The sequence below is a fragment of the Astyanax mexicanus genome, chromosome 8, assembly GCF_023375975.1.
Source record: "Astyanax mexicanus isolate ESR-SI-001 chromosome 8, AstMex3_surface, whole genome shotgun sequence".
Taxonomy (NCBI): domain Eukaryota; kingdom Metazoa; phylum Chordata; class Actinopteri; order Characiformes; family Acestrorhamphidae; genus Astyanax; species Astyanax mexicanus.
In genome coordinates this window covers 22,253,644-22,274,472 of record NC_064415.1, presented here as the reverse complement: position 1 = coordinate 22,274,472, position 20,829 = coordinate 22,253,644, and the positions used below count along the sequence as shown (strand labels likewise).

General features: G+C 37.3%; 1 protein-coding gene across 5 annotated transcripts in view; it reads left to right on the top strand.

Annotated features, from left to right (window-relative positions):
- The window catches only part of pcdh7b (protocadherin 7b), a 228,511-nt gene that overhangs the window by 22,670 nt on the left and 185,012 nt on the right, over window positions 1-20,829 (top strand). Inside the window, exon 2 of one of the 5 annotated variants that reach the window (XM_007242064.4) lies at window positions 6,580-7,584. The exons of the other annotated variants lie outside the window; for them this stretch is intronic. Coding sequence (XP_007242126.3) covers window positions 6,580-6,591 — 12 coding nt within the window. The 3' untranslated portion in view covers window positions 6,592-7,584. Of the gene's footprint in view, window positions 1-6,579; window positions 7,585-20,829 lie in introns of those variants that run through there. 5 annotated transcript variants of the gene reach the window in all.

The window sequence follows — 20,829 nt, the reverse complement described above, 5'->3', positions numbered from 1 at the left end:
GCTTAACTGCTGTTCCTACTAAACACAGCGCGTCTCGAACACGTAGGCTAGGCTAAGACATGCTGTCTTGTCTTTATGCCCCTAAATCCTTTTGAAAAGGGCACGTTTTTTTTTTTTTTTTTTTTCTTGGCCTCTCTCTGTGTTTCCCTTGTGATGTGTGAATTGAGGACGTGACATTACCATCAGCGACCTTGTAATTTATTTTGTGAAAGAAAAAAGGCGCTATCTTGGTTTGGTTTTGCTGAATGGGGAAGCGATGGCTTTAACATGGGGATCCTGGGTGGGCATTAACAATGGCCTTGTTACTATGGGAATGGCCTTTTCCCACCTCTTTTCTTTTCTTTTCTTTTCTTTCCTTTTCTCCTAAAAGGGCCTTGACTGTTTTCTCTTTTTGTAGCTTTTCTCTCTTTTTTTTTTCCGATTTGTTTTTTCTTTTTCCCGACGATAACGCCGGTTGAAAACACGTTTGTGAAGGTTCAGCTGGTGCGAGTGGGCTGCCTGATGAGCGGCAAAGTTGCGCGCCAAGGCGCAGTAGCCGTGTAATCTGCGAAAAAACAGTAGATTATCACGCGTGTGCGCTCACTCACTCTCCCAACCCTATTTAATTCGGCCCATCTGCTCTGTGGATAATCAAAAGTTTGTCTCTTTTTCTCACACGCTGCTTAACAGTTGCTAGGTGATAAAAACGATTGGGGTTTTTTTACCACTAAAAAATAAATAAAATGACACTGGAGTGTTTTGGTACAAAAACTTCCTTTACTGCATTAGATTGCTTTACTGCATTTTTCATTTATTTTCATTTAAGTATGTACTTATTTTATAGACTGGATACATTGGATAAATTTACTAAGAACCGTGGTTCTGCACCTTGTTCTTCACTATAATGGAAGCTCAAAAAAATAGAGTAATGCCATTGAAAAATCTTTTTTTTATCTCCATATTCAAGTATTATTTTGGTCCCATACCATTATTGCTCCCATGACATAACAGTTTTAATATAAAATACAAACATTTTAAAGGTTTATAGAAGTTATTTTCCAATATAGGTGTTCTTTACACTCAAATCTGTTACAAATATCTTTTTATGAAACCAAAAGTGATTCTTTTAAGACCAAAAAATGCTCAAAAAGAATGTTTAAACAACTGTTTAAACTATGTGTTGTCAACTTGTGATGGGTCAAATATATGTCCAACACATTTTTATATAGTTTTTTTATATAGTACCACAGTACAATCTCTTTTGCTACTATATACTATCATTTTTTAAAGTCTTCTACACTTCTGGTAGATATATTTGCTAAAAAGCATGTTTTTTTTCCCTTTGTTAAATTGTCCCTAGCTCTAACAGTTAGCTCAAATATAAAGGTACTTCAGATGTTTATTTGAGGGATGGCATTGAAGAACCATATTTTGTACCAAAATGACGTTTTGTAAAAGAGGAACCTTTTAAACGTTTAAAAAAAGTCAATGTGAACATTCTTCTCCAGTTTAAGGTTATTCACACTCTAACAAACATGCTTTATTATTTGTGGAACCAAAAGTGGTTTCTCTGTGGCATTATTGCTCAAAGAATACTTGGTGTAGCTTTTCACATGCTCTAATTGGATCCATTTTCTAAGAACCGCTACTTATAATAACTTTATCTGAATATTTAAGTATGTATTGTTATATTTATTTCTTAACACCTGATTGAAAAGAAAAAACAAACACATAAAATTATAATAATAGTGATAACAAGCCACCCAGTGCCTTGTTGGGTCTGCTGTCCTTTTTTCAGAGCCTCCTTAGGAGCTCCTGTCAAGACATGCTGGTGATTTGTGTCCTCTGCTTTGGAGATCACTGGATTCAGTGGATTCAATTAGCCGTGAGAGAGAGGCTCTGCGACTTTACAACACGGCCCTGTAACTCAACCAAGCTCTTTTGTAGACCTGGCCAGCATTGTAGCTCTCTGCATGGACCAGCAGCCGTGCCAGCTAATATTGTCCCTCGCTTTCTCTTTTTTTTGTTTCTCTGCCCTTTTGATTGTGGATATTAGAGCAAGAGAGAGAGAGAGAGAGAAAGAGAGACTGAGAGAGAGAGAGAGAGAGACTGAGAGAGAGAGAGAGAGACTGAGAGAATGCTTGGAAATCTAAACATTCCTCATTTTTCCTGGACATCCTTCAAAGATGTGGATCAGAATGAAAACAGCTTGCAGATTTATTCACGTTTCCTACAGCTTGGCGAACACCAATCTATGTTTGGATTAAACATACTAGGTATGTGGATGAGAACAAAACTGGAGGGAAAGATAAACAGTTCACTCAACACTTAAAAACTGTACGCTACATACAAAGCTACACTTTAAAAAATGTAAAAAGGACATTCAAAGATTTTAAAGAGGTTTACAAAAGTGGATGTGAAGTTTAAAATTGTTCACTCTTTCAGAAATATATATATATATATATATATATATATATATATATATATATATATATGTGTGTGTGTACAGCTCTGGAAAAAAGAGACCACTTAAAAACGATGGGTTTCTTTGATTTTACCCAATTAAAAATCTCTGGAAGAGGAAGGTGGATGATCACAAGCCAGCAAACCAAGCTGAACTGCTTACATTTTTGCACCAGGAGTGGCATAACGTTATCCAAAAGCAGTGTGTATTGACTCTCTACTGTACTATTACAGATATATATTTAATTCCACACTCCTAAATATTCAACTAAATGATGAATTCATCTAAAAATTACCCTGCTGAAATATCCAGCTTAAAACCCAAATGGTTCCAAACGGTTCAAGCTGGTCTGTAATGGTCAATCTCAATAAAAAGCCCATGTGGTATCTATGAGTATGGACAGCCCAACTGCAACCCAGTTAGTTTGGTCCACAGGTTCCATGTTGACTGGAAAAAAATAAGAGACCACTTAAAATGATGAGTTTCTTTGATTGTACCAAATTAAAAACCTCTGGAATATAATAAAGAGGAATATATACGATCACAAATTATCAAACTAGGCTGAACTGCTTGAATTTTTGCACCAGGAGCGGCATAAAGTTATCCAAAAGCAGTGTGTAAGACTGGTGGAGGAGAACATACCAAGATGCATGAAAACTGTGATTAAAAACCAGGGTTATTCCACCAAATATTGATTTCTGAACTTGATTTCTAAAACATTATGAATATGAAACTTGTTTTCTTCGCATTGCTCTGCATCTTTTTTTGTTATTTCAGCCATTTCTCATTTTCTGTTCAAAGAATAATTTAGAAATTAGACTAGTTCTGCAGCATTTTACAGGGTTCTTCCCAATAAAGAAAGCTCTCCAGCACAATGTTCTTTAGGTTAAATTTAATGTTTGGTTAACATATTAGATAGTCTTGTCCAACAGACAGTTCTATGTAGCACCTAAAAAAGGTTTATTTGAAGATTCTTCTCTTCTCCAGTTTAAATGTTCTCCAAACTCACATCTCTCTAATGGAACAAAAATGTTGCTTTTCTAAGGCAAAATTCAAAAGTCTTTGACTTGCAACAATACCAAAACCCATTTGCTGTTACAAAGAACCATTACAAAAAAAAAACTCTATCCATCCTTGAAAAATAATAGCATTAATAAAATAATTAAGAGAACAGTTTCAAGCTTAAAATGAAAGTTTTGCAAAGATACAAAGGTACTGTATCTTTGAGTGATGTTATACAACAACAAATGATGAATCATTGTGTTTTTAAATCAGTATATTGGTAAATAAAGCACATTTGAGTCAAGTTTAAAGAAGTTGAGGTGAAAATTCTATACCAGTTTAAGGGTTCTTCATACTTAAATATTTGACAAAAATGTTATTTTTCCTTAAATTAACAAATTAGAAGTGGTTTATTCAACAACAAACCCCATTTTACTGCTATATAGAATAGTTTTTCTTTTTTTTTTTTATTTGTCCATCATCAAAACAATGTATGTATTCATATATTTCTTTGCATATTGCATATTTATCACTGTAGAATAAGGGGTATCATGGTGGTACAGCTCAAATCTGTTACAGAATGATTATTTGTTATGGTACAAAAAAAAATCCTTTGTATCACCTTTTCGTTTTTAATGGTGTAGTTTTCCTCAGACTCTAATTGGATAGATTGCCGTTCCGGGCCAAACTTTCAGGGCTGAACATTCTTTTATAATCGCTGGACTTGGATCAGCATCAAGAAGCTTGGCCCACGACGTTCCGCAATAAATCACAGTCTTGGCCCCAACTATGATTAGGCCTATAACACTGCCACCTTCAAGTGCTTGTTTTGATTAGTCTGTATATTGAATGCGGCGTTGTCTGGAGCCAAACTGCATGAATTATAACAATACGTGGGTCCCTGGAGTTAAACATCACAGTGATTTTATTGTGTTTTTTAAGGCTAATATTATGTCGCTGGCGCTGTAAAATTAGCACGTTGCACTTTCGGTGTGGCTTCCAATAAATATATTTAGCTTTGAATGTGTACAGCACATGGATTTAGCACATGGCTAGGCTTTGTGCTACACTGGGATGTGTAAGCAGTTTGTGTGTGTGAGTGTGTGTTTACAAATATCACCACGACCGTAGAGTAAAAGATGATGATATACTGCCATTTCCTGAAATTAAGGAGCATGAATAAGCGTGACTCGCATACCCTGAAGTCAGGAAATGTGTAGACGGAATGGCATGGATTGATAGGACGTGGGATTTCTCTGCTTGTTCCAGTTGTGATGAATAAATGAATGGGTTTGGCTGTAGGAATATGTGAATATATGTGTGTGTGTATATGTATGTTGTGTATATAGACTCTCTACTGTACTATTACAGATATATATTTAATTCCAAACTCATAAATACTCAACTAAATGATGAATTCATCTAAAAATGACCCAACTGAAATATCCAGCTAAAAATCGAACTGGTTTCAAACGGTTCAAGCTGGTCTTTAATGGTCAATCTCAATAACAAACCAATGTGGTATCTATGAGTATGGGCAGCCCAACTGCAACCCAGTTAGTTTAGTCCACAGGTTCCATGTTGACTGGTAAAAAATAAGAGACCATGTAAAATTATGAGTTTCTTTGATTTTACCACATTGAAAACCTCTGGGATATAATCAAGAGGAAGATGGATGACCACAAGCCATCAAACCAAGCTGAACTGCTTGAATTTTTGCACCAGTAGTGGCATAAAGGTATAAAAAGCAGTGTGTAAGACTGGTGGAGGAGAACGTGCCAAGATGCATGAAAACTGTGATTAAAAACCAGGATTATTGCACCAAATATTGATTTCTGAACTCTTAAAACTTTATGAATATGATCTTGTCTTGTCTTTTCTGCATTATTTGAGGTCTGAAAGCTCCTAATCTTTGTTACTTCAGCCATTTCTCTTTTTCTGCAAATAAATGCAGTAAAAGAATTTGGGAAAAATGTTGTCTGTGGATAATAGAATAAAACAACAGTGTTCATTTTTTACTCAAACATATATCTGTAAATAGTAAAATCAGAGAAACTGATTCAGAAACTGACCTGGTCTCTTTTATTTATTTATTTTTTTCACAGAGCTGTGTATATATAGTGAGATACAGAGATGTCAGTGAAGGGACGTACCAGGGTCAATGATGGGAGCCAACCATTGGTTTAATCATGGGCCTTATCAGGGTTGTACACTCTTGAACCAATCTCAAACCTAACTGGGACCCATATCACACCCAAGTTGGCTGTAATGATAGAATTCACTTGGGAAGCCCAACTGGGTCCCAACAACAACACACGTACCAAACCATTAAGAGCATATGCCCACCTGGAACCCACATAGCCCATGTTCTTCCACCCATGTGAGCCCCAAAATGAGAATGTTGCCTGGGAACATGGTAAAAACATTAAAAAACGTGTTTTTACTATAGTATTAAAAGCTAGCTTGGTTAACCAGTTCTTGCTGGTGTTCTAGGCTGGTCATGTTGGTCACGCTTGTAGACCAGGCGAAACCAACAAACTGGTCAAGAGCTAAGCTGCTAAAAGCTAAGAGCTTTTTTTTTTTATTTATATATATATATTTTATATATAGTTTATGTTTATGCAGTATAGCCAATTCAACAGGCATGCCAACATGGTCAGCAGGATTTAAAATGAAGTGTGTATGTGTATGTGTGTGAGAGAGATAGAGAGAGAGAGTGTGTGTGTGTGTGTGTATGAGGTGATTTCCCAGCCCATCTAGACTTGATCAAATAGAATCTGGTTGAGCACTATGCATGAAAATGAGTTGAAAATGTATGTATTCACAGATTGCACTTTCAGACTTTCAGACACATAAACACACACACATACACACACATATATACAAGTACACACACACACACGCACACTGACTTATCAGCAAAGTAATAGCAGGCTGAGCTGTTTCCTCACTGTGGAAATCCGCCGATGCAACTGCTCGGCCCCAAACACCCCCGATATGCTTTTGCCAAGCGTACATTGTTAAAAACCTTTACTCGACTCTCTCTCCCTCTCTCTCTCTTTCTCTCTCTCCCTCTCTCTTTCTCTCTTTCTCTCTCTCTCTCCCTCCATTCCCCTCCTCTCTCGCTCTGACAGTTGCTGCAGTAGAGGAGGTTTGATTAGGAGCTGCAGTCTGGGCCGCAGGGAGGAGCGAGCGAGGCTGGAATTGAACACTGCAGGCTGGAACAGAGAGAGAAAGAGAGAAAGAGTGAGAGAGAGACTGGGCTCGCGGGGTTAGAAGCCAGACAGGGGCCGAAGTTTCTCCCCCCCCCAACTGAATCACCAGCAGTCATGACGATGATGTGTGTGTTTAATGGAATGGGAGTGAGTGGACAATGAAGAGACGAAAGGAGGAGAAGAAAAAAGAGAGGACATAAAGAGAGCGAGAGACTATGCTTTTCTTCTCAGTTGTCGAAAACAAAAAAGAAACAAGGCTATCCGAGACAAATTCTTTGTTAAATATATATATATTATATACACAAAGAATTTGGTCTTTCTTGAATTGACTTGTCCTGTCCTTGCTCCGCCCACAAATGCAGACAAGAACGATGAAGCCCATTCAACTCAATGATAAAGAGTATTTATATTAAGACTTGTACTTTATACCTTTGGTCAAAAATGAATATTTATCTGTTTTTTTCAGTCATATATAGAACATTACTTTTTTTAATTACTTTGATGACTGAATGATTTACTGATATGGATTAATTACAAACCATGAAACCAGATTTGGGTTGTGTTTTTTATTTATTTTTTTTATTTATTTACTTATTAGCTCATTTCTCAAATTTCTCTAAATACCCACAGTGCATTAGGGGTACTGTAGGGTTAGGACATCTCATGATACAATATTATCAATACAATACATTGCCGACTATGACAGAAAAAATAATATCACGATACTGTGAGAACCGATATATATCGCAAGACAATCCACAATAATTTACAGCATCTGTGTTACTGAAGAAAATAAAATACTCCTAAATAAGCAAATACCATGAATTCAGTAAGTTTAAGAAATATCAATATTTGGAGCCACATATCGATAATGTATCACAAACCAAAACAATATGATATATTGGGACATCAGTATTTCATCACACCCCTACACTAAGTGTTTTGGACTATTTTATGTGTTCAAAAATACAGTATAATCAACTAAGCGCATAGAATATGTCCACTGCGCTGCAGATCAAAACATCAGTGTTAGCAGGGCCAGATCCTGCTTTGCACAAAAAAAATACAGTTTTTACATCACTTCCTGTGTGCTATATGTTTCTATTTTTTTAGAAAACATTCAGAAATTCCAGAAAATTTACAGCTCTGGAAAAAAAATTAATGATCACTTCAGTTTTTAAATCAGTTTCTCCATAAAAATAGTTAAAAGAACATTGTTGTTTTATTCTATAAACTACGGACAAATTTCTCCAAAATTCCAAATACAAATATTGTCATGGCTGATATAACAAAAAAGATGCAGAGCTTTCAGACCTCAAATAATGCAAAGAAGACAAGTTCATACTATAAAGTTTAGAAATCAATATTTGGTGGAATAACCCTGATTTTAATCACAGTTCTTATGCATCTTGGCATGTTCTCCTCCACCAGTCTTACACACCGCTTTTGGATAACTTTATGCCTGCACTCCTGATGCAAAAATTCAAGCAGTTCAGCTTGATGGCTTGTGATCGTCCATCTTCCTCTTGATTATATTCCAGAGGTTTTCAATTTGGTAAAATCAAAGAAACTCATAATTTTTTAAAAGGTCTCTTATTTTTTTTCCAGAGCTGTAGATATATCATTTTTAAACACGATTGCAAAGTAAGCAATTGGAAAATAAAATAGTCTTAAAAAATCAATGGCTTCAATGGGTAAAATAATCTTCGTGCCTCAAAGGGTTAAGAGTTTCTTTGAATAGCCAACAAGATTTATGAAGAACTTTGGCATCTCAAAGAACCGCTTGAACATTTTAATGGTTCTGTGCTTGGTTAAAAGGTCCTTTGTTACGAAGGATACCTTCCAACACCACTTCCATTAGGTTCAACTGAATATTTAGTCAGCATTGAGTAAGTCTTGTCCATCAAAGTTCTGTATATGGTACCAAAAAGGTTCTTTGACTTGTAACAAGTGTATCCAACTTGGCTGCTACTGTGTAGGACTCTTTGTTCTATATGAACTGACAATCTGAGCATCTGGAGAAGAATTTATGCATTCAATGGGTGTTTATAGTTTTAAATAAGGGTCATCGTGATTCATCACCACATGAGGCTGTGGTTCAAGCCTCACTGTGGTCCAAGCCTCACTGTGGTCTCTCTCTATCTCCCTGAAGAGTTGGCATGTTCTGTGCATGGGTTTCCTCCAACCTCGCAAACAAAAAACACATGGTAGGTGAATTTGTTATGCTAAATTGACCCTAAATAAGAGCGAATGGGTGTGATGGACTTCAGGGGACCCATCTGTTGCTCTAAAAAAAATCATGTATGTTTGTGGGCAGAACTGGGACAGGTCAATGAACTCTCTGAAACAGAGAAGATGTTGCACTGAAGGATACAGTAGTTGGGAGAAGGGCATGATGCTCATTTGGCTGGCAGATTTATATAGAAGAATGCCACAACTGGAAGGAATGTGGGTGCACATTGTGATAACAGCAGTATTTTCTGATATAATATACCAGGAAAAATATACTGTAGGCAATGATATAGTCAACTGTGTATAGATGCAGCATCTATGTTTGTACGGACTGACTGATTCGAATACTGTATTTATGTATGATAAACAGAATTAAATGCTTTTCAACATCTAAGACCAGCTTTTCCTACCTCTAAGTGTATGCAAACCACTCTCATAAATACTAGACATCACTGGCATGAGTTTTATGGGTCTTAAAATCGATCTTAGTGGGACTCCAGAGGATATGCTAAACCAAACAGATACACAGACTAAATAATAAACTTAAAGGCATGTCCCAAGATCCAAAAAAACACACTTACATGGAATCTGACAGTTTTTGAGTTAGGTTAAAAAACGGACTAGGGGGAGCTACTCTTGTCTGTAACAAAAGTGTTAAAAACATGGTTGATTACATTGTAGAGACAGCAGTTATGGTAACAATGCTTTATCACTTCATTTTAAAACAAAATGGGTTGACATGTTAATATTTTGGTTACTAACTTGCCAAACCTGCACTATTAAGATTGCTATATTTTATATACCTCAAAGTAGGGATGCACCTCCCAAAATGTTTCGTCTCCCAAAAAGAATAAAAAAAACAAAAACAAAATAGCACTACTGAGGTACATTTATGACTAAAATTGCACTGTTTAAAATACATATATATGCTTATAACAACAAAACTGAGGTAAATTTATGACTTAAATTGCTTTGTTGGTATGTCTTCTAGGCTATGACACATTTTCAGTGTTTAAATTGTAGTTTTTCTTTGAAAGGCAAATCATCCCTACATTAAAGTATTCAATGTATGTGTTAACCTCTTAGACCCTGTAGCTCACATTTCTTCACTTTTATAACTACATTATTCATAAAAACGTGAGAAAGAGGTGAATAAAAAAAGGGAGAGAAATAGAGAGAGCACAATCCGTTCCAATTGTAGTCAAGGTTACAAATTGTCAAGGTTAAATGATCAAAGCTGGAAATGAGTGAAAATTGTGGAAACAGTAAAAGAAAGCACAGAGAGAGAGAAAGAAAGAGAAACACAGACATACAGAGGGAACAAGTGGTGGTTTTCAGTAACAGGGTGGACAGACCATTCCGTTCACGCCACAAATGTCATGTGTGTGTGTGTGTGTGTCTGTGTGTGTGTGCATGTGTGTTGGCTCCTTCCATAGCCCTCATGTATACAGTGCCCCAAGAGTAGGTCTGCGCACAGAGCTGACACCCCAACACGAAACATGTTTTTCTTTCCACATTTGTCACGTCAAAAATAACAACAGGAATAACAGCGGCGGCGGCACACGAGACCTATGTGCGAGCTTGTGTGTGTGTGTGTGTGAATGTCCCCACATGTGTATGAGCGTGTGTCAGGCAGATGTGACAGATTTGAAAGGCAGAAACACAGGGCCCGCACCTCCGCAGCGCTGGTGTGAAAACGAGACGGAAGCAGTGCAAAAGAGCCAAAAAGCTGCAATACTGCTTCTGTCACCTCCCTTGTCTTCTTCTCTTCTGTGGATGTGGCTTGTCTCTCTCTCTCTCTCTCTCTCTACCTCTCTCTCTCTACCCTCTGTGAAGCTGTAGAGCATTGCTTGAGGTGTGGTTGCAGCTCAGTTTGTTTTTTCTTGCATTTCGTCTCCACTTCTGGAGGCTATTTCCCACAACAGGACTCCTCATGTTGTACACTTTAACCAAGGGTTCTACAAAGTAGGGGTTCTTGAATTCTTTGAATACTGAAACCATTTAAATCCAGGTTAAAAAGGTTTTAAAGGACCGTCTTTAAAAGCTCTTTGATTGTAGTGTATAACTGTATAATGAATCTAGTATAAATATCACGCTTTAAAGGGGAGATATTATGCAAAACTCACTTTTTGCAAGCTTTTGCATTTCCACCTGGGTCTCGACCGCCCCTGTAAACACACCAGAGCTAGACCATGTGCTAGATCAGTTGAAGAAACACCATTTCAGTCTGCAGGTTAAGAACCTCAGACAGTACAAAGTAAGATTATCCAGCAGACTTCATCTGACGGAGGGATCTGTATCTATTGTCCATGAAAGTCAGCAGATGAGGGAGCTGTTAGTACTTGCAAATAACTAGTTGTGTGCTTTGTGCTGTTATAGCAGTTAAGCATGAACTAGCTTGTTTATGGCCACCAATAGCGCATTTGCATAAAAATGTCAGAGCCCTTAAATGGCTCATTCTGAAAGGGACTAAAACTCGCAAGAATAGAGCTGCTGGAATTGCTTTATGTGAGAGTGATTTGATGCAAACAAATCTAATCTATTATAACTTGTATACAAAGAGATACAATATGTCCCCTTTAGGTATTCCAAAGATTTTAGTGTTCTATGGAGTTCTATAGAAACCCATTGCCTTTATTAAAGAAAAAATGTTGTGTCAGAATAGCTAGAATATTATGGGCCATCTGATTCATATTTGTCTGTATGATAAACAGAATTAAATGCCTGACTATGTTACAGTGATGATTCACACAATAGCACTGTAAAAATGTAATGTGGTAATGCCAATAAACCTTTAAAAATTTATTTAATGTGTTTTCTTTAAAAATAAGGTTTTTTATATGATTCTAAATTGTGGCATTCCACTAAAAACAGTCAAAATCTTAATCAGACTTATATATCACATTTAAATATGCTGTATATCATCACTGAACAAAGTGAACAATATTTATTGCCAAAACAACAGCAACTTTACAGGAGAGAGATAAAACCCTCTTAACTTTTAATGAAAGTCAATGTAAAAAGAGCTCATTTCAAGTAATTTTGGAGATTTTTTTTATTGGTCCATTCATCAATAAATATTGACACAGTGTAAAGATAAAGAATCTGTCGCGGGAGCAAGGAAATAAATATAGCCAGAAGATTCTGTGTTCCAGCGTGTACAGTATATCTGTGCAGGTTAAAGCTGCTTTTACACAGAACGCTGAAATTCTGCACTTTTAAACACAGTAGGTTTTCAATAGGACGTGCAGCGCAGATGCACATGTTGTAAACACATTGCCGTGGCCGTGAGCAGTGAACACTGCACACACGGTGCATGTAAACAGCATGGAGCAGAGACAGCAGTTCAGCTCAAATGAAATAAAATAAATATACTTGATAGCTGGATCAGATTGAGATCAGATCATGTTCCCACCACAAGCACACTTCTCCAGAATTCGTTTGGGACCAGACCGAGACCACCTCCACTAGCTAGTCTCAGTCCGGTTGTTTTTATCACACCTGAGTGCAATTACTGTTTTCACATCTGCTCAATGGAACTACACTAAGGGTACAAAGAAACTAGAGTCTAGCGTGAAAACGCCCTAAGTAACACAGAGCAATTATGTGCTAGGATTTAAAGTATATTGAAAAAAAAAGTAAAAGTCAGCATTATATAACAGCACTCTTAACAATAATAAAATAAAAAAAAATGGTGCCATTGAAAATTACTTTCAGTGTGTGGTTTTTCTGTGGCATTGCTTCCAAAAAGCCCAGAACCATGTGTTCTGAGGATAGTTAGGTAATAGCAATAGTTATTGCCGAGCTTCTAAACAATAATTTTTACCCTCAAAAGCGAGTGTTCCTTCATCTTATAATTATCATAATTATTACAAATGAAAATGTAAGTGTTGATACCTGCAAAAGTCTTTTATCCCGGTAGTTAGCAGGCACCGGAGAAACCACAGGCATTTGCTGACGGCTGTAACCGCTGGGCTGCATTATGTCTGTGAAAGGATTAGGTGGGAATGGGGATAGATGTCAAATAGACTTGGAACATTTAGCTGGGATGAAGTGTGGGACAGGCATACACAGGCAAACAGACTTAAATTGAACTAGAAAAGCAGAAGTAAGTAGCAGTGTGCTCCCATTAGTTCATAGGAGGGACAGCGAGGTAATGGCCTCATACATCAGATTCTAATAGAAGTCAATAAAGAGTGAACAGAGATTTGTACAAGAATTTAGATCATTTCTAAAAGGAGGGGGATATACTGCGATTATATATTCAGTATATCATGTATGTATATCCTTACTGCAACATAATAAACTTGATAATCTCCAAAATAACAATCTTAATGTTGTGTTTAACAATTACCTCAGAATTTGGTTGTCAGAGCTGATAATTGCATTCAAAACATTTCCAATTATCTGTCTACAGCTCTGAAAAAAAAAAAAAACAATTAGAGACCACTTCAGTTTCTGAATCAGTTTTTCTGATTTAGCTTTAGCATTTATAGGTATATGTATATGTCTGAGTAAAATGAACATTGTTGTTTTATTCTATAAACTACAGACATTTCTCTAAAAATCCAAATGAAAATATTGTCATTTAGAGAATGTATTTGTAGAAAATGATAAATGGTGGGAATATGATGTTCCAGAGGTTTCAGACGTCAAATAATGCAAAGAAAACAAGTTCATATTCATATATAAAGTTTTAAGAGTTCAGAAATCAATATTTAGTGGAATAACCCTGTTTTTCAATCACAGTTTTCATGCATCTTGGCATGTTCTCCTCCACCAGTCTTACACACTGCTTTTGGAGAACTTTAGGCCACTGGTTCACAAATTCAAGCAGTTCAGCTTGGTTTGATGGTTTGTGATCATCCATCTTTCTCTTGATTATATTCCAGAGGTTTTTAATTTGGTAAAATCAAGGAAACTCATCATTTTTAAGTGTTCTCTTATTTTATGTATCTACCTACATACCTACCTACCTACCTACTTAAGGATAGAAAAAATTACCTATAATGGATTTTTTGTTACTCTAACCTACCTCTGCTGAATTGCTAGAGATGGCAGAATCAAGTTGAGTTAAATTAAAAAAAATAATAATAATAAGATATCTTTTAATAAGGTATGCTCTCCCAAAAGTTTGAGCAGAAAGAAGGGTTAAAGGGTTAATCAGCTTAAGTGTCCCACCCTCCCCCACCAAAAAAAAAAAAAAAACAGTCACAATCAAGTGTCTCTCAGGTGTCCTTGAGTGTGTTTGATGTGTACTCCTTCGTCTGTGGAGGTGTTGGTTACTTTAAAGGTGTGTACCAGCAAACACACATTTTCACATTCCGTAAACGGAAGTCTGCGGCCACTCCCGAGATAACAGCGACCTGACATTCCTCGAGTCTCTCTCACGCGCACGGACACTGCAGCGTGCCCCGAGGCCGGAGAACTCCACAGCAGTCAGCCAGAACCAAAACAAGACCACACTCGCTCTGCACGTCTGCGCTGTCCTCCTCCCTGCTCAGCCTTAACACCCCCCACCCACCACCACCACCACCATATTCCCCTGTTTCAAACCCAACCCTTCTGTTTTCCTCTGCTAAACTAGTTCATTTGGCTGATCTGTCCCCAGAAGCAGACCCTTTGGAGATAGCTCTTTTGTTCAACACAGAAGAAACCTAATTAACCATCAGGAAAGACCTGGCCTTCTGTTTCAACAATGATTCTTTATATTAAACGCAGAAGAAGTTCAGGGGATAGATGAAAAGAACGGGGGGGAGGGGGGGGAGAAAGAGAGCGAGACAGAGAGCGAGAGCGAGAGCACACAACACAGCGCGCGAGCGAGAGAGAGAGGAAGAGACAGAGGAAGACACCAGAGGCAAATTTCCAAGCATACATTTTTAATATCTGTGGTGCTCTTCTTTAATTAAAATCCATGCATCAGAATATACTTTTGATCCGTAATAGGGGCCGGAAAATAAAAAGGGAGAGAGGGGGAGAGAGAGAGAGAACGAGAAAATGAGAGAGAGAAGGAGATAGAGTGAAAAAGAGAGAGAGAGAGAGAGAGAGAGCGGAAAGAGCTCTATAATGCATAATCTCCCGTGAAGTGTCTCGAGGACGTTTGGAGCAGGCCGCTTAGCAGATCGCACTTTTTTTTTAATATATTTATTTCTAAATGACTCGGATGACTAGTGGAAGAAGGTTTCCCGCAGTTATGTAAGTGTCCCGCGGACCCTCGGGAGCTTTTTAGACTGTGTGTGTGTGTGTGTGTGTGTGTGTGAGTGTAAAGGCCTGCTAAAGGCCCGTGCGGATGGTAAACCTTTCAAGTGTCTGAGGCGACGTCCACAAGTATCTGGATCTGGATATTAAGAAAAAGAGAGTTTCCACCCTCCATTTTTCCACTTTTCACCGGGCCATCTGGTCAAATAAGGCCAGATAAGATTGTAGCATCATAGATCCTATTTTTTTTTTTTTTACAGCCAATCACAATAAAAATGTGCTATTGTGTTGTTTCTACAATACAAATCTACATGTGTTCTACATGTATGTAGCAATAGTTTTGATTTGCGCTTGCTAAGATGGGTGGGGCAGAGGTCCATATGTAGTACACCTAAGAAAACATAGCAAATTTCACTCTTCTCTAAAAAGAGTGATAAAGCAATAAGTATACTTACATTTCAAATTAAAATATTGGAATTGTAAAATAAACTTTGAGTTTTGTAAAAAAAAAAAAAAAAAAGTAGTGATTTAAAGAAGTACAGATACTTTTAACACTCATAATTCCAAAACAACTATACTTTTTCCCATTTTCCAAACAAATAACTATTTAAAAGACCCTTGTCAATGTATCAAACTATTTTTTTATTAGATCTCATATTAAGCTTATTTGAAGGTCTTATAAGTAATGAATCAAAAAGTGTGTTCTTTTTTTTGGATTTCCGTACACCCGGACATCTGTAATAGAGCAGTATTTACATTAGTATATATTTAAAAAAAGATGATATCAAGTGCAATCTACAGTATGTGAAGATAAGACTTTTTAAAATAGACTTTTTTTTTTTAGAGTTTATTATACTGGAATAAAAGATGTGTTTATGATTCAGCATTTTCATAAAACTCGAAAACTCTTCTTACATTTTCCTTTTTTTAGTGAATAAAAATGGCAGAAGCATGCAAAAAATGCAAAAAAATCCAAAACATAAAAACCTCCATTTCTCAGAATTCACTACTTTAAAATGAGCAGAGCAGAATTCTACAAAAACACACACACACTAACACACGCACACAGACATGACATTAATGCATTGAATGCATCCTAAGGCCATCCATAAATGGAAACACAACATTTATATTCACACTGTACGTTCATATGCTTGCTAACTACACACATTCACACACTGATTCTGTCACTCCTTCATTCAAACCTTTATTTAATCCGCATATTTTATTGAAGACGCCTCATTTACAATACATCAAAGTGTGACACAAATCAAAGGCACAATAGAATTAGAATAAAAACAAAACAATTCATTAAACAATAGCATAGCAAAGCAATAATCAATGGAAACAATTAGCCGAAGCAGTTGTGTGAACTGGAAGCGCTGAAAGCAAGTGATTGTAAATGTAATAGATCAAATGATAGCAGAAGCTGGGCTGGGCTTTAGTGTTTATTGTAGCATGTCCCTGTGGTGTAAGTGGTGAGTGAGTGGTGCACAATAACACACGTGTTGAATGAGTTGAATAATGAGGGTGCTGTGTGTGATGATTATGATTCTGAATAGACATCAGATTTTGTTAGAGTGGTAAGAATTAGCTCTAAAGTTGAATCTATTTAAGTAAAAGATTGCTGGAAAGATCGTTTTTTCCCCAGATTTCTTTTTTATTTTTAATCAAATTTGCTTACTCAAGGTTCCCATCCACTAGCTAAGACTACCATATATAATAATATAATGCTACAAGTACTGGGAGGATGAAGGCTAGCAAGTGTTTTCTCTGTGTCACATTAAGCCAGATAACTTCTTCTTCTTGAACTGCTACTATAAGTTTATTCTACAGCTAAACACGCTTGGAGGAGAGCACTAAGAGTGTGTTTTTACATTGCGTTAACATTTTTTTCATAGTTTTTGTTGATCAGATTATGTTTGAATTTGGTTTGTTAACTTATATTAGAGTAATTATTACTGTGTATATTGGATTTTCTTTAAATTTTCTTCTCTATCTCCTTTTTTATTTGCAAATAACAAACTAACGCATGACGTGAACAAAGAACGAGCCAGTTCTGCAAGTGTTTCCCAACGAGTTTTACACAGTTAAAATTAACAAACGAGTGCAAAGAATATGTCTCCTCCAAAGCAGAGTGCTTAATCAAACCACAAACATTGATTGAACACTGATAAATATGCAGTATTTGTTTATGATTTCACCCAAACAACGTAGAAATGTGTCGTAATCAGTATCATTACACATTTTTAAATAGTTTAAATAACAAACAGATTTACTTAGGCACTGATAAAATACTCCTAAAAACACATATGACTAAATAAATAAACAAAAAGAAGTAAATTATTGCTGCAATCAATTTCAACAACACTAAATGGTTGTATATATATTTTTGTAAGTGAGTTATTTGAGTAATTGGCGAGTAGTTTAGTTTCGTAAGGGTTTGGGGAAAAAAAAAAATTGATGATCAATCTTAAGTATGAGTTAACGAAGTTCTTAGCGTTACAAAGCTTTTGGGAAACCCACCCCAGAACATTTGATTGATTAGAACCTGTCATTTTAAATGTTTAATTGAAATGGTGGGAATTAAATATGTGTTGATGAGTTTTTCATGATAAATAAACAGAATCTAGTCAAAGTATGTCCAGATTGTTGTACTTTTACTCAGTTAGTCATCAATATTTCTTTTCTTCTTCATTTTTTGTGCTTTATTTTGCATTTATTGTCTGTTTTTATTTATTTATTTACTTATTTTTACATGTAAGGTGACCATTAGTGCTGCTTTGTGATTGGCCACACCTCTGAAATCCTTTGAGGTTTATTGTCTTCTACACATTCTAGAGTGCATCAAACCTCACTTCAATTTCTACGCTGGATTCAGCAAGAATTTGCACTGAGAAGCTTCTGTAGAAACTTGCTTTTAGTGAAGTGGACGTTCTTCTTGTTCTTGAGACGGATTTAAACCCCTCCCCTCTGCTTATGCTGGCTCTAAAAACAGCTGTGGGCTGGCTCTCTCTTGGCCTGGCTAAGATGAGCTGTAGACCCCTGAGCCCTGTCTGAGGAGACCCTGCATATGTATATATGTACATTTCCATTTAGACGTCTGCCTCCACCTTCACACTGGCCCAAAGAGCATTATGAGGATATGGCAAATGACACTGACATTTGCTTTCAATCCCTGGTGTGCTTCTCTTCCTCTCTCTCTCTTTCTCTTCCTCTCACTTCCTCTCTCTCTCTATCTCTTTGCATCTGCCTTTTTTTCTCTTAACATATTTTGCCTTCTATAGCTTCATATTAACCCCGCATACAGCTTGACAGTGTTATTTTTACACCTCTCTCTACCTCTCTCTCTTTGCGCTCACTCTCTTTACATTCCTGTCTTGAGAATAAGGAAACGAGAAATTCCATTCATTTTGCTATTCTATTGAAATGTAGTTATGCAATTGCGTAGTTAATTACAGTGTGAGTTATGTAATAAACTGATTCATTTGTAACAGACCGAAATTACAGTGTTGAGTCTGCTGTTTTTTCTTTTTTTCTTTTTTGGTAGATATGTAAAAAAATATATATATATATACTGTAGGATAGGATCTAGTATCGAGTCCCATGATTTTGCCATGTTCCATGGAAGCTAAAGAATGCTGTTCTCTTCTTTGGGTTATGCAAATGGGTGTGGAGGGGGGGGGGTCTCCTGCTAGATTCAATTGTCTATTTGCATGAACAGTTCTAGCCCGAAGCTGCTGGTCACGATTGGGCCTGTTGCAACAGGACAAGCAAACCAAGCAATTGCCTGGGGCCCCAAGATGGTCTGGGGCCCCTAGAAAATGACTGGTAATAAATGGAATGCAACAACAAACAGTGTGATGGTCATTGTAGGAAAGTACAACAACACTGTTATCAGAATAACCCTCCCGCTAGTTGCTGACAGTAGCATATAACCAGACTGGAACATGTTCAGCAGTATCCATGCACACCACATTAGTTTCACTTTCAAATCATGGAAACAAAACAGCAAAACCACAATCTATCCTTTTTATTTGACAAAATTTGATTAAATTTACATGTCCTTACTAATCCTGTGAAATAGATGAGGAGAAGCACATTTTGCTTAAATCTTGGTCAAAACACAATATAACATTTTTGGAAAGATTGGTGCATTTGGGAGATGGGTGGATGGTATTTGGTGGGGTCCATTTTCCTTGCGACCCCCAAATGCCTTGAAACAGCCCTTATCATGATCATTACAGTACCACCCACTGCAAAGTTCACTGTGAGGGCCATTGGTGGTTCAGTGGTAGAGCACTGGGCCATAAATGGCAAGGTTGTGGATTCCATTCCCATTTTGGCAGTTGGCCGCCACTGTTGGGATTCGAACAGAGGCCCTTAACCATAAGTGCTGGTTGCCCACCACTCTGGACATGTGTGCTCACTGGGTTAATGTCCATTTTTGCTCAGCCCAAGTAGTTGCCTTGTCTTGTCTAATGCTATCTATCACAGACGTCATACTATGGATCGAAGACTGCTAAATATTTGCTTTGAAAATAGAAAATACCATCCATCCCTTGAATCTGGCATCCACAATATCAGGCCTTACTCCAACTTTGATGATTCTGAGTTGAATACGTCTATAGGGCTGGGGTTGTTGGTTCAATCCTTGCTCTGGTCGCTATCTGTGAGGACCCTAGTGTGTTCCTCTCACGTCAAAGGTTGTGGCTTTCATCCTGGTCCTCTGGTTACTGACTTGGCTATGCTGAATTGGCCCTGTAGGTGTGTCCTTGTCAATGGGTATAAGGACTAGTGAAAAGGTCCAATGATTTCAGTTAGTCTCCTGAACCTGACCAGTGTGCTATTAGAAATCTTGTCCAAGGATTTTTACTTGGGTTACACGTTCACCCAGATGGGAATTCAAACCCTAGTCTCCCACGTGGTGTTATCCACTACAGAGGACACTACCATACACCGCCAGGCTCTTGCTATGGTTGGTAATACCCAAGACGTCTAGAGTGAGCATCTGTTACATATGTATCATGAAGGATCTACTTCCTGGTTCACCTGCACTTATAAGAAAAGAGCTCACAAAGAGATTTCTTTCAGATATGGGCTTTTCTTTATAAAAAAAGTCCTGTAGGAAGTCAGTGTTGGACATGGCAGCATATCTACAATAACCTGCAGTGCTTCTGCTTATGCATGTCCCTGTAAGATCAAAGCCCGTGTTTCTGGAGGGCTCCAGGAATAACAATGCATGGGTGATGCCAGTTCTGCACGCGTTCCTCTCCCTATAGGGCTCATGAATATATTCATTTGTGTGTAGCGTCTCAAAGTCTCATGATTTCAAAGAAGAGGGGTGGGTGATCAATCTTTGGAGTAGGTTTATAAGGAAGCTGTGGATCAGCCTGTGTACCTACACTGGGTGTTGAGAGTAAGCCGACGTAAGATAACACACTCTTACTGGGTGTGTACATGCATACATTTGGGCATGTGCACACCGGGGGAATAGTGTCATCACTATTTGGGTAAAAACAACAGGATTATTAGGTTGGGATTAACTTTAAAATGCACATGTTGATTGATTTCCTGTTTGGCAAACTTGGCTTGTATGGAAAAGGATTTAAATGGGAGTTGTTGTTTTTTTTTTTATGGAAACAATGAATCACGCTTAGCTTACTCATGAAGATGGTTGTTGGTTCTGGCCAGCGACATCGAGATGTCGCCCCATCTTTCTCTCTCTCTCTGTCTCTC